Source organism: Rana temporaria, chromosome 3 (genome assembly GCF_905171775.1).
Source record: "Rana temporaria chromosome 3, aRanTem1.1, whole genome shotgun sequence".
In the NCBI taxonomy this organism is placed as follows: domain Eukaryota; kingdom Metazoa; phylum Chordata; class Amphibia; order Anura; family Ranidae; genus Rana; species Rana temporaria.
Window position 1 is genome coordinate 346,704,593 of NC_053491.1, and position 14,250 is coordinate 346,718,842.

Here is a 14,250-nt window from a genome sequence, read left to right on the forward strand (position 1 = left end):
CTCTTTCACACATTTAGGCCAATATGTACTCTACATATTTTTGGTAAAAAAAAAAAAACGCAATAAGCGTATATTGATTGGTTTGTGCAAAAGTTAGAGCATCTACAAAATAGGGGAAAGTTCAATTTTTGTATTGTTTTACTAAAAAAAATGCACTGATCAATGTATAAATGACACTGGCAGGGAAGGGATTAACACTAGGGGGCAATCAATGGGTTAACTGTGTTCCCTGGGTGTGTTCTAACTGTGTGGGCTCACTGGGACTACACCAGATCGCTGTTCCTGATCAGTAGGAACAGTAGATCTCAGTGTTGTCCCCTGTCAGAACGGGGATCTGCCTTGTTTACATAGGCAGATCCCCGTTCTACCCCTCTGTACCGCGATCGTGTGTGGCCAGTGGACATCGTGTCCACCGGGCACCCGCATCAGCGCCTCTGGTCCTGCGCGCGCACACTGTCTATTGCATGAAACGACGTACAGGTACACAATAGTATATGTACTGCGGCTGGTCGACAAGTGGTTAAAATTGAAACGAAAGGCAAGTGATCAGATTTCCTGTTCTCAGCTGCATAAGAGCTGGGGGGGAAGAGGAGAAGCAGTACACTGAGCTTCCCAGTGAATGACCAAGCCACAGGGTGTGTCAGGACAAGTCTGATCATTGAAGGAGAGCAGGGTGTGTCAGGACAAGTCTGATCATTGAAGGAGAGCAGGCTGAGTTCACAGCCAAGAACCAGCATCAATGGATATCCAATACCATTTGTTTAACAGAAAAGCCTCTTCTCTGTGGGCCTCCAATCCTGGACCCTGTTACTAACGGTTCAGTTTCTCTGACTTTGGAACTTGTCCCTGCACATCTTTCGTCCCTCTGACTGATGATCGTGTCACTCTGGTTGGATGGGCGGTGAGTTTGATTCATAATTTGTGGACAGGTGCATTTGACCTCCTGACCTACATTTGACTTGCTTTAAGCGGTCTCTGTATTCCTATAGACTTGTATAAAGTCCATGAAGAGTAGGGAAGCGGCTCACACACAGGTCACAGGCCCCACAACAGACCACTGCATGCGCACTTTCTTTGCTTCACCCTCCCATGACACTTTAATCAGCTGCTGCATGTGAAAGCAATTCCTTGTGTAAGTTATGCTCCACTGGAGTTGTAGTCTATACAGGAATATAAACGACAGCACTGATTCATCTATTGCAATCACAATGCTTGATTTTAAATGCTGGTGCATACCTGGAAGTAATAGCAAGCACATGCGTTCGCAAGAGCACTGATGTGCTTAGCAGTTTGTTTGGCGGCCATGGCGCACTCGGCTTTCGCCACACAGGTGTCGTAGCTTTTATCTGGGCACACAAAGATTTGCGTCATACTTGAATACAGCCACGCCCGTTTGCCGGGACCACGCACACACAGAACATTGCAGCTCACAGCCAGCTTCCAGGCAATCTGAGCCACTGCGCCTATCTGGTATTGTGCCTATAGTCTATGCTGCTGTGTCACCCTTTATCCCCAAGGATGAACTGTCCTTGGCCCTAGCCAGGTTAGAGCACAGGATTGTTGGCATGATTGCTTCCACCCCACAGGGTGGCAAGAAGCCTGACAAATCCCCCTTCCCTAGTCTGGAGCAGGAATAGGTTGAGGATGGGGAAGAGCTAAAAGCTCAGGATTCAGTGGATGACCTGGCAGATGGGTCTGCTTCCGAGCAATCTGGACAAGAAGATTACCAGTTGGCGCCTGCTTCCTAATCACAGGCTTTTGATCCTGACTCTTGGTTCGTTCTGCCTTTAAGTTGCATCTTACAGAGGTTACTAAGCCTCACTGGTCCTCTTTGGGATCCCTGAGGCCTCTTCAGGCCACACATGCATTCCCCTTACACCCTCTGTTGGAACAGGCGGTGTATGCCAATTGGGCACATCCTAACTGGATTTTTGTTCCTCCTAAAGAGGTTTTCCCTTTTATATCCCATGGATGAAATGTTTAAGTGGAGCATGCCAGTCGTAGATGCAGCAGTCTTTTCCTTAAACAAGAACTTCACTTGTCTGGTAGATAAGGCACAGGGCTTAAAAGGCCCTGTTGACAAGAAATTGGAGTCATTATTAAATGCTTAAGTTTCTTTAGCCAATTTAGCTATTCTGCCAGACCATAAAGGATCAGATCAGATGGCCTGACAGGCCAAACCAGGAGGATGATCTGCCTAAAAATAAGGCAGATATTTTTTGAGCGCTGCGTTCTACTGTTGACACCTTAAAGGATTCAATACAGCAGATTTATTGTTTTGGCTCTCTTGTCTGTACATATTCGCAGACTCGTGTGGCTTAAGAACTGGTCAGCCGAGCTTCCTTGTAAGAAGTTATTGGCAGGTTTACCCTTTCATGGGGAACGTTTATTTGGTGATCATTTGGACAAATATATCCAAAAGATTTCCAGAGGGAAGAGTTCTCTACTTCCTGTGAAGAAATACACCAGGTGTTCCTTGTTTAAAACCTCAGGGACTGCTTCCTCAAATGTCTCAGCGCCAGGCCACTTCCGCTGACAATACAGGGCTCTAGAGCTAGGGGCAAGCTGCAAGGCCAGGGCCAGAAAAAGCCCTGGGTCCAAAATTATTATATATATTATTTCCATCACCAATCCCTCCTTTTGAAGAAACGCCCCCTTTCTATGGTGGGGGGGAAGGCTGCTGCACATTGCAGACATTTGGAGAACAATAATTCAGGACAAGTGGGTCACCTCCACTATATCCTGCGGTTACAAGCTGGAGTTGCAGGGGGGTTCCCCCTCAGAGGCTTTTAAGATCCAGCGTTCCCTCTGAACTTATTGCTGCAGGCACTACATTATTTAGTGCATCAAGGAGTGATTGTAGAGGTTCCTGTATCCGAAAAAGGCACAGGGTTTTACTCTAACCTGTTTACGGTTCAAAAACCAAACGAGGACACAAGGCCCATTTTGGACCTAAGATCCCTGAACCAGTATCTACTGATCCAGTCCTTTCGAATGATGTCTGTCCACTCAGTAGTAGCCTCGCTTCAGATGGGAGACTTTGTAGCCTCCATCGATATAAAGGATGCATATTTACACATACCTATCTTTCAGATTTATCAGAGGTTCCTGCGATTTTTGCAGTAGGGGAACGTCATTTTCAGTTTGTGGCTCTAGCCTTCGGGCTTGCTACAGCTCCCCGGGTGTTCACAAAGGTCCTAGCACCAGGACTGGGTCCGTCCCCTCTTTTTGAGGATTCAGTGCTTACTACAAAACTGAAGTACTACCTGTGTCCATTCACCTGGAGATGAAGTATAACCCAGCAGGTAATGAATATTAGCCTAACTCTGTGTCCCATGATGTACTCAAAGAAAAGGTTTTACAGGTAAGTATGAAGAAAAAAATACTATTTCTTAGTTTGGTTCCTGCGAGTCACAAACGTATCGCTATCTCCACGTCTGATTTATTTTATATTCTGCAACAGGAGGAGCGGAAATACCCTGTTGTAGCAGCAGGATAAACAAAGCTGGGAACTGTTTGTGGGCAAAGGGGTTCTAATTGGTATTAAAAACCAACCCAACAGTCTCCACCTATAATCAAAATAACATTGGGTGCTATCCTAGTTAGTATCTTTTTGTCCATTTTTATTTCTTTTTTCAGTTGTGGTGATTACTATTCAGTAGTATAAAAATGGGGGGGAACTAATGCGCAAACCAACCTAACAAGGGCACATAAAACAAAATCAATTAACAATAACTCAGCAGCAGCCACGACTAGTAGTGTTCACACACTGGTAGCAGATAAAGAATGGGGGGGTGTAATGGCGCTTGCAAACATAAAAGTGACTAAGTACATATAGCAATACCTATTATAAAATATCCAAAAATAAACTGTGAATGACTCCGTCTCCTGCTGAAGGTCTAAATATGTTCCACTCTGGGTTTTAGCCAAGAATACCACCCAGCATTAGTCACATAATGTGGAGGATAATGAGTGAATAAATAATAAATTCAGGTGAACAAACGTGCCAATAGCAGCACAGTGTTGATGAGGTAAAAATAAGGTTACCATAAAAATATTGTTCAAAATAATTAAAACCAATAATCAATTAGTTAAAACATAATAAACAGTGTTAAAATCCATAAAGTGTTTCATCCATTAACAGTGCAATGTGCAAATCAATAAATTACGGTGACTAAAGGTCCAAAAAAAACAAAAAGCGGTTTTGTAAACCAAATTCCTGAAAAAATGTTCCATGACCATGCAGGGGTGATCAAAACCCAATACAAATAATAAAGTTTCCTGCAGTGAAAGTGTCCCATATGATCCACCCAGCGAGCGGATGACGTCACCAGCAACCCTCCTCGTCCTCACGCGTATCGTGACAGCCGACGTCACTTAATCATAGGATGGGAAGGATGGCATCCTATGATTAAGTGACGTCGGCTGTCACGATACGCGTGAGGACGAGGAGGGTTGCTGGTGACGTCATCCGCTCGCGGCCGCAGAGAGGAGACGCATGCTATTACACACGCTGACTGTACAGCGCTGTCTGAGTTTTACTTGTTTTTTATTACATTAAAATGTTAAATGATTCTATGCTATGGAGGCTTCCCTGTGCTTTGTTTTGAGAGACATCGCTGTGAGTCTTACTGGATTGGATCAGCATGCTGACTGTGGGAAATGTGACTGAGCAGCATTTGTATAGGCTTTTAATAGCCTCCTTGAGGTAAGGGGCTGGTAAAAACATCCTTTCACTGTGGAAAGCCGGGCGTCTGTGTTCACAGCACGTATGCACGTTTGATCATCATTCACTGGAGTAAATCTACCTGTGGACTTTTGATTATGAGTGCAGCACAGATGCACTTTAGAAATGTATGATTGAACTTTATTCTGATCCCTTCTTTATGTTTGATCCCTGGGTGGATCATATGGGACACTTTCATTGCAGGAAACTTTATTATTTTTATTGGGTTTTGATCACCCCTGCATGGTCATCGAACATTTTTTCAGGAATTTGGTTTACAAAACCGCTTTTTGTTTTTTTTGGACCTTTAGTCACCGTAATTTATTGATTATTTGCACATTGCACTGTTAATGGATGAAACACTTTATGGATTTTCACACTGTTTATTATATTTTAACTAATTGATTATTGGTTTTAATTATTTTGAACAATATTTTTATGGTAACCTTATTTTTACCTCATCAACACTGTGCTGCTATTGGCACGTTTGTTCATCTGAATTTATTATTTATTCACTCTCATTATCCTCCACATTATGTGATTAATGCTGGGTGCTATTCTTGGCTAAAACCCAGAGTGGAACATATGTAGACCTTCAGCAGGAGACGGAGTCATTCACAGTTTATTTTTGGATATTTTATAATAGGTATTGCTATATGTACTTAGTCACTTTTATGTTTGCAAACGCCATTACACCCCCCCCATTCTTTATCTACTATTCAGTAGTGATCATTGAGAAGTGGTAATCAGAGCTCTTTTATATATATATATATATATATATATATATATATATATATATATATATATATATATATATATATATATATATATATATATATATATATATTATATTTTTGAGGATTCATTTTATTATTGAACAACAACCATGTTCTCAATGAACCCAAAAAACTCATTAATATCAAAGCTGAATATTTTTGGAAGTAGTTTTTAGTTTGTTTTTAGTTTTAGCTATTTTAGGGGGATATCTGTGTGTGCAGGTGACTATTACTGTGCATAATTATTAGGCAACTTAACAAAACAAAAAAATATACCCATTTCAATTATTTATTTTTACCAGTGAAACCAATATAACATCTCAACATTCACAAATATACATTTCTGACATTCAAAAACAAAAACAAATCAGTGACCAATATAGCCACCTTTCTTTGCAAGGACACTAAAAAGCCTGCCATTCATGGATTCTGTCAGTGTTTTGATCTGTTCACCATCAACATTGCGCGCAGCAGCAACCACAGCCTCCCAGACACTGTTCAGAGAGGTGTACTGTTTTCCCTCCTTGTAAATCTCACATTTGATGATGGACCACAGGTTCTCAATGGGGTTCAGATCAGGTGAACAAGGAGGCCATGTCATTAGTTTTTCTTCTTTTATACCCTTTCTTGCCAGCCACGCTGTGGAGTACTTGGACGCGTGTGATGGAGCATTGTCCTGCATGAAAATCATGGTTTTCTTGAAGGATGCAGACTTCTTCCTGTACCACTGCTTGAAGAAGGTGTCTTCCAGAAACTGGTAGTAGGACTGGGAGTTGAGCTTGACTCCATCCTCAACCCGAAAAGGCCCCACAAGCTCATCTTTGATGATACCAGCCCAAACCAGTACTCCACCTCCACCTTGCTGGCGTCTGAGTCTGACTTGAGCTCTCTGCCCTTTACGAATCCAGCCACGGGCCCATCCATCTGGCCCATCAAGACTCACTCTCATTTCATCAGTCCATAAAACCTTAGAAAAATCAGTCTTGAGATATTTCTTGGCCCAGTCTTGACGTTTCAGCTTGTGTGTCTTGTTCAGTGGTGATCGTCTTTCAGCCTTTCTTACCTTGGCCATGTCTCTGAGTATTGCACACCTTGTGCTTTTGGGCACTCCAGTGATGTTGCAGCTCTGAAATATGGCCAAACTGGTGGCAAATGGCATCTTGGCAGCTGCCCGCTTGACTTTTCTCAGTTCATGGGCAGTTATTTTGCGCCTTGGTTTTTCCACACGCTTCTTGCGACCCTGTTGACTATTTTGAATGAAACGCTTGATTGTTCGATGATCACGCTTCAGAAGCAATTTTAAGAGTGCTGCATCCCTCTGCAAGATATCTCACTATTTTTGACTTTTCTGAGCCTGTCAAGTCCTTCTTTTGACCCATTTTGCCAAAGGAAAGGAAGTTGACTAATAATTATGCACACCTGATATAGGGTGTTGATGTCATTAGACCACACACCTTCTCATTACAGAGATGCACATCACCTAATATGCTTAATTGGTAGTAGGCTTTCGAGCCTATACAGCTTGGAGTAAGACAACATGCATAAAGAGGATGATGTGGTCAAAATACTAATTTGCCTAATAATTCTGCACTCCCTGTGTATATATATATGTATATGTATGTATGTATATGTATATATATGTGTATGTGTATATTTTTATATATATATATATATATATATATATATATATATATATATATATATATATATATATATATATATATATATATATATATATATATATATATATATAATTTTTTTTTCTTAATCTGAGTTTTGACGTTTGTCTTTGTAGCAAACATAGTTGTTTGGTGATTTTTTTTATTTATTATTTTTTTGCATAATGTAACGGGAATTTTTTTTTTTACTCTTTTAGGTAGCAGATATTGCCCGAGCTATAGTAAACATTGCCAAAGATCCTGACTCAATGGGAAAGACCTATGCTTTAGCTGGGTAAGATATGTTATTCTCTATTTTACTATTTTCTACACAAGTACTGCCCTTGGTGCTACTCTGCTGCTGCTTCTTGTTTTTTTTATTGTGGGGGTCCTTGGAGTGTCACGCCACCCAAAAATTGTATTTTAGTTACAGATGCATGCAAGTGAAACTCCTTCTTGCTTCTTGTATTTCTCTTTCTCTTTGTATTTCTGCAATGAATGCCTCCAAGTACCCTTGCCATGACATGCTACTCCACTTATGTGATACAAAACACAAGCTAACGGTTTGCTCTGGCTTGTGCGGAGATGTATGTGCTGCTTCCAATATGATGACTGTCCAGCTAGTCATATATACTATTGACCCCTTGAGGCTAATTTTGAGAATAGCATATCCCTTTTTTTTGTATTGTAAAGGGTATTTCCACTTTTGCAGCCAAACTGGGATTATACCTACCCTAAAGAGTAACTCCACTTTTGTTGAGGGGGAAAAAAATCCACTCTATGTGATCAATGTACATTGCAGGGATTTTTAACAAACTCCAAGTTTCCATATTGAATACAATTTTACAGAAAATGACAGAGCTGCAGCTTGAAAGGGAAAGATAATTTGAATAACGTTAAATTACAGTATGGCTGCATGACCTAAAAAAAATATAGATTTAAAAAATTTGCAGCTTCCTTTTTTTTTTTTTTTTTTTTTTTTTTACACAGGAGAGCCCCGTAACAGTAAAAAGCTGACATGGATTTGAATTCTTTCCCACTCTATCCAAAACTAAGTAGATAATGCTTTATATTCCACCTCTCTAATTATCAGAAGTGAAGGCCGCATATGTTTTCTTCTTTTTTTTTTTTTTTTTTTTTTTTTTTTTACCAGTTTAGAACATTTATAGAAACTATTAAAAATACTGTTTTACCACTCATATCGCAAACCATGTTAATTTTCCTTTGTAAACTACTAATCTCATCAACCCTAATGCAATCCTAGATGAACAAAGGCAGACATGTTTGAAATCTTAATATCATTTTTTTCTCGCGCTCTGCTACTCCAGCTGCTTTATTGGATTTCGCCCTGATACCTTTTACTGATGAACTCAATACACAAATGTGCTGCAAATGGATATTGTATAGAAAAAAAGAAAGCAACTAGATATTTAGACTACTTACTGTAGTGAATATAAAATAAAGCCCATACAATAAATCCTAAGCATTAATGTAACATCCCAGTATAATCGCCATTTAACCACTTCCTTTGTGCCCCCTTTTTTTTTTTCTTACATCATGGGACACAGAGGTAGGCTAATATTCTTTACTAGAAATGAGCCAAACCCCCCCCCCCCCCCCCCCCTCGATTAGCAGCAGAACATGCAAACAGGCAAAAGTTTGTTCAAGCGCCGTTAGTCTTTGGGACACGAACATGAACAATCTCAAAAATGCTCATTTTAAAGGTTAATATGCAAGTTATTGTCATAAAAAGTGTTTGGGCACCGGGTCCTGCCCCAGGGTACATGTATCAATGCAAAAAAGTTTTAAAAACGACAGGTTTTTGTAAAGTTGCGCATGTTTCCCATGCTTAGAAAAGTCCCTGCACAAAATGAAATTTCTAAAGGTAAAAAAGTCATTTAAAACCTTTTTTGGAAAACGCGGTTTTGTTGGAACCTCCTTTTTTCTTCTTTTTTTTTTAATAAAGGACTTGTCCCAAACCATCTCCTGTGGTTTTTAACATTTTGATATTTTTTTTTTTCCGTGAAATGGTAGGGGTACAATGTACCCTGTTACCAATTCACATGGGGGGGGGGCTGGGATCTGGAGTTCCCCTTTTTGTTAAAGGGGGATTCCAGATTCCAATAATCCCCCACCCGCAGACCCCACAACCACCAGGCAAGGGTTGTGGGGATGAGGCCCTTGACCTCCTCAACATGGGGAAATCCTCCCCATGTTGAGGGCATGTGGCCTGGTACAGTTCAGGAGGGGGGGGGTGTGCTCTCTTGTCCCCACTTTTTTCCTGCGGCCTGCCAGGTTGCATGCTCAGATAAGGGTCTGGTATGGATTTTTTGGGGGGACCCATGCCATTTTTTTTTTTTTTAATTGGCACAGGGTTCTCCTTAATATCCATACCAGACCTGAAGGGCCTGCTAATGGACCAATGGGGGAACCCATGCTTTTTTTTTTTTTTTTTTCAATTACTTTTATCTGGATTGCAGAGACCCGACAATTCATTATAGCCGTGAGTAGTTTTAAATTACTTTTTTTTCCTTTTAGAAGTGTCATTTTGTGCAGGGACTTTTCTTTTCAAATGTTTTTTTATTGTATTTTTCAAAGATACACAATAAAGCACAAATAAGAGTCATAACAATACAACAGTTTCTTAGTCATACTTTGTGTTCAACAGTGTGCCTGGGTAGGCTTAACATGTTCATTTTACTAAACAGTAACCATATAGGGCCTTAGTCCAGTTGGATAGTGGTCAGATGCTTAAACAAGTAACTAGCAATCCCTGTTTACCCCAACGGGATCATGCTGTAAACAAGGGATTATGGCTCATTATCTTATATTATAAAATCAAAATTAACATAAAGCGGTATCAAGGGAAGGAGGGGAGGGGAAGGTGAGTAGGAAGTTATCTTTTACATCCAGTCTAGTTTAGGAGTGTAGTTGTTCAGGAACACACTTAATAATTATTACAATTCTTCAGAAAATTTGAGGCCCTAGGATGAGTAATCCATTCATTCCAATTTTTAATGAATTTACTTATGGTTCCTTTCCTATGTGCCAACATTAGCTCATAGTGAGCCTGAGTATTGAGTCTCTGGACAACATCAGATAAGTTAGGTGCTAAGGTAGATTTCCATAGTTTCGTTATGGTGAGTCTCGCTGCTGTAAGGAAGTTGGCAACTATAGTTCTAAATTGAGGAGGATAGACATCTAGATTTAAACCTAGTAGGGCTAATTCAGGTGTGAGTATTTTTAGATTACCAGTGAAGGATGCGATAAAGGAGTATACATTATTCCAGAAGCTAGATAAGGTTTTACAATCCCAAAGGGTATGTAACAAATTGCCCGGTCTTCCTATCTTAACCTTTTGGGGAGGAAAATCATAGTAATATAAATATACCCATCTTTTATATAAGGGTGTAGGTAAGGGTTAATTTAACTGTCATATATTTTTATTTGGCATATAAGTAATATGTGTACCAGGTATTACTGAAATATCTCCAGGCGTACAGAAGTTATGTGGGAACATACATTTCCCATTGATTTGCATGGGACTTTAATCAAAAACCCCGACCCTCACAAATGGGGGTAGTTAAGGGATATATTAACTATCCTATAGTTTAAGTGGACATATAAGTAACATGTGACTAAGTGTTATCGAAATATGTACAGCCGTTTGGAAGTTATGAAGTAACACGTATTTCCCATAGAGTTGAATGGGACTTTAAAGAAAAACCCTGACCATGTCAAATTGGGGTGGGTAAGGGTTAAACCACCTATCCTATGTTTGTTGCTGACATATAAGTAACATGTGTGCCAAGTTTCATGTTAATATCTTTAGCCGTTTGGACGTGATGCTGGAACATGAAGTAACATGTATTTCCCATAGAGTTGAATGGGACTTTAAAGAAAAACCCCGACCATGGCAAATGGGGGTGGGTAAGGGTTAAACCACCTATCCTATGTTTGTTGCTGACATATAAGTAACATGTGTGCCAAGTTTCATGTTAATATCTTTAACCGTTTGGACGTGATGCTGGAACATACATACATACATACATACATACATAGACACACAAACACGTTGAATTTTATATATATATATATATATATATATATATATATATATATATATATATATAATATGCCTCTCTTCCCACTTATTTTATAGGAAGTGAAGAATTCCCACAGCGCCCTAGGGAGCTCCACACTTTTCTTTGGGTCAAAGTTTTTATTGAACGGTTTGGCTATGAGTTTATTCGTTATTTTATGTATGTTATCGGGTGATAGCTGATCAAAAAAATTGATTCTCTGTTTGGACCAGGGTGTGGTAGTAATTCTTGCTTTACAGTAATCGATTACTCCTAGTGGTATTGGCATTAGGACTGGGTTATATGTCGGCTGTAATTTTGTTAGAGCAAACTTCCAGGCTGCCAGAGTAGCTTTAATTGTTAGGAAGTTGGGTGTATTCATTTTTGGTAGAGCATAGCAGGCCATGGAAAGGGAAAATAGATCCTTCCCTTTAGACACTTCTCGTTCAATGTTCAACCATAATTTATCATTTGAATATCTGAACCAGTATCTCATTTGATCAAGGAGTGAGGCGAAGTAATATAGGCGTAAATCTGGGAGGTTTAGGCCTCCTTTAGCTTTAACCAATGACATAGTAGATAAAGCAATTCATCTCCGCCAGAGCTCCTCTATGTGACAAAATATATGTATTGTTCCTCCAAAGAAAATGCCTGGAATTTTGTTGGGCTAGATCAATAATTAAAGAGATTGGAGACCATTGGAGATTGGAGACCATGTCAGACCATGTTATGTTATGTTATGTATATGGGCATCTGTGGTTTTCTGGAGGAGAGCTCTGTCAGTGATGAAGAAGTCGATCCTAGAATAGGATTTATGGACATTTGAATAGAACGTAAAGTCCTTTTCTGTTACGTGGAGACACCTCCAAGGATCATGGAGGTCATCTTGTGAGAAGATGTTCTTCAAACCTCTTCGTTTGGATTGGATCCCTTTAGTGGTGTCCAGAGTAGGGTCCATCGTTGCATTAAAGTCCCCACATAAGATAATATTGCCTTTTTGTATTTTCTTTGTTATTGTGATAACTTTTTGAAGGAATTGTTGTGGGTTCCTATTTGGTGCGTAGATATTGACTAATGTTAGTATTGTATTTTCAATCTTTGCAACCAGTATTACATACCGTCCTTGTCGGTCAATTTTAGAGTCCAAAAGTTGAAAGGAGATCAAATCCTTGATGATCGTCAGGACTCTTTTTTTTTTTTTTTTTTTTTTTTTTTCTGTTGTGAGATGCGAAGATATGCGGGAATTTAGGGTGTGAAAATTGAGGAGGGTTGTCTCTTGCAAAATGCGATTCTTGAATGCAGAGTATGTCGCATCCGAATTTTAGGGCATCATTCCATAGGGCTTTTCTTTTGAAGGGGCTGTTGAGGCCCTTCGCATTTAATGAGAGTAGTTTTAGATTAGGCATAGCGAATAATTTTCATATAGATGAATTGTATGTGTATCGAATGTAGTAAAGGTAAAGCGTGTCCATCGACTACATAACTTCCATGAAAAAAGAAGATTGTATGATATTGCTTGTGAGGGGGGGAGGAAAGTAAATTAGGATCAGGGTCAAAATCGGAGACAAAAACAAAAAATAACATGTAAAAACAAGCGAGTTGTCGTGCAGGGACTTTTCTAAGCACGGGAAACATGCGCTACCTTTACAGGCCTACTATAGACACCCCCCAGGTATGAAATTTAAAGGAATATTTCACTTTTATTGTTTCACTTTAAGCATTATTAAAATCACTGCTCCCAAAAAAACTGCCATTTAAAAAAAAAAAAATTGTGCATTGATAAATGCCCCCTGGGGCAGGACCCGGGTCCCCAAACACTTTTTATGACAATAACTTGCATATTGGCCTTTAAAATTAGCACTTTTGATTTTTCATGTTCGTGTCCCATAGACTTTAACAGTGTTTGAACTGATTTTTTGCATGTTTTGCTGCAATCCGAACCGGGGGGTGTTTGGCTCATTCCTAGTTATGACCTGTTCCATCCTTTTTGCCAAAAGTGGTGTCGGCCTTTCATTTAAATCAGGACATTATTTTACCTTCTTTTTTCTCTCTGCCTCGTTCGGTGGAAGAGAAACTACTGCATTCTTTGGACGTTGTCCGGGGATTCAAGGTATATTCGTCTAGATCTGCAGAAATCCGAGGAGCAGACTCCTTTTTTTTGTTTTACCAAAAGGACCCAGTTTCCAAAGCTTCCATTGCCAATTGGGTCCGTCAATTTGTCATTCAGGCCTATGGTCTGAAATGTAAAGCCTCTTTAGCATGAGAGCTCGTTATACCAGGGGTGTAGGAACCTCCTGGACTTTTCGCCATCAGGAATCGGTGGCTCAGATTTGTAAGGCTGCTACCTGGTCTTTAGTGCATACGTTCTCAAAAATGTTATCAAGTCGATGTTCGAGCAGCCGAGGATTTGGCTTTCGGCCACAGTGTACTGCAGGCTGCCGTATAAGGTCTGATGGCTATTGTTTGGCAGGGTGTCTCCCTCCCCCTCAAAACTATTGCTCTGGGACATCCCAGCAGTTAATGAATATTAGCCTAACTCTGTGTCCCATAATGTATGAAAAAGAAAATGGGATTTTTTCGTCATACCTGTAAAATCCTTTTTTGAGTACATCATGGGACACAGAGGTCCCTCCCCTCTTTTTGAGGATTCAGTGCTTGTTACAAAACTGAAGTACTTCCTGTACGGGAGGGGGATATATAAGGGATCACTTCCTGTCTAAAGACCTTTGTTCTACCAGTGTCCATTCACCTGGAGATGAAGTATAACCCAACAGGTAATGAATATTGGCCTAACTCTGTGTCCCATGATGTACTCAAAGAAAAGATTTTATAGGTAAGTATGACGAAAAAATTCTATTTTTATTTTGACAATATTTGCCTATTTTAGCTTTGACATTCCAAAGAAATTATTTTAGAAGCCACACACATTCTCTAAAAGCTACTGCTTGCAATAAAAAGTATCAGACTTCACTTTGCTGAAGACAAGCCAATAAATGTTGGATTCTGAC

General features: G+C 39.8%; 1 protein-coding gene across 1 annotated transcript in view; it reads left to right on the forward strand.

The window, feature by feature from the left end:
- Positions 1–14,250, forward strand: part of NDUFA9 (NADH:ubiquinone oxidoreductase subunit A9) — a 75,513-nt gene that overhangs the window by 49,208 nt on the left and 12,055 nt on the right. Inside the window, exon 8 of the mRNA XM_040345134.1 lies at positions 7,379–7,455. Within this exon, the coding sequence (XP_040201068.1) occupies positions 7,379–7,455 (77 nt within the window). The remainder of the gene's footprint in view (positions 1–7,378; positions 7,456–14,250) is intronic.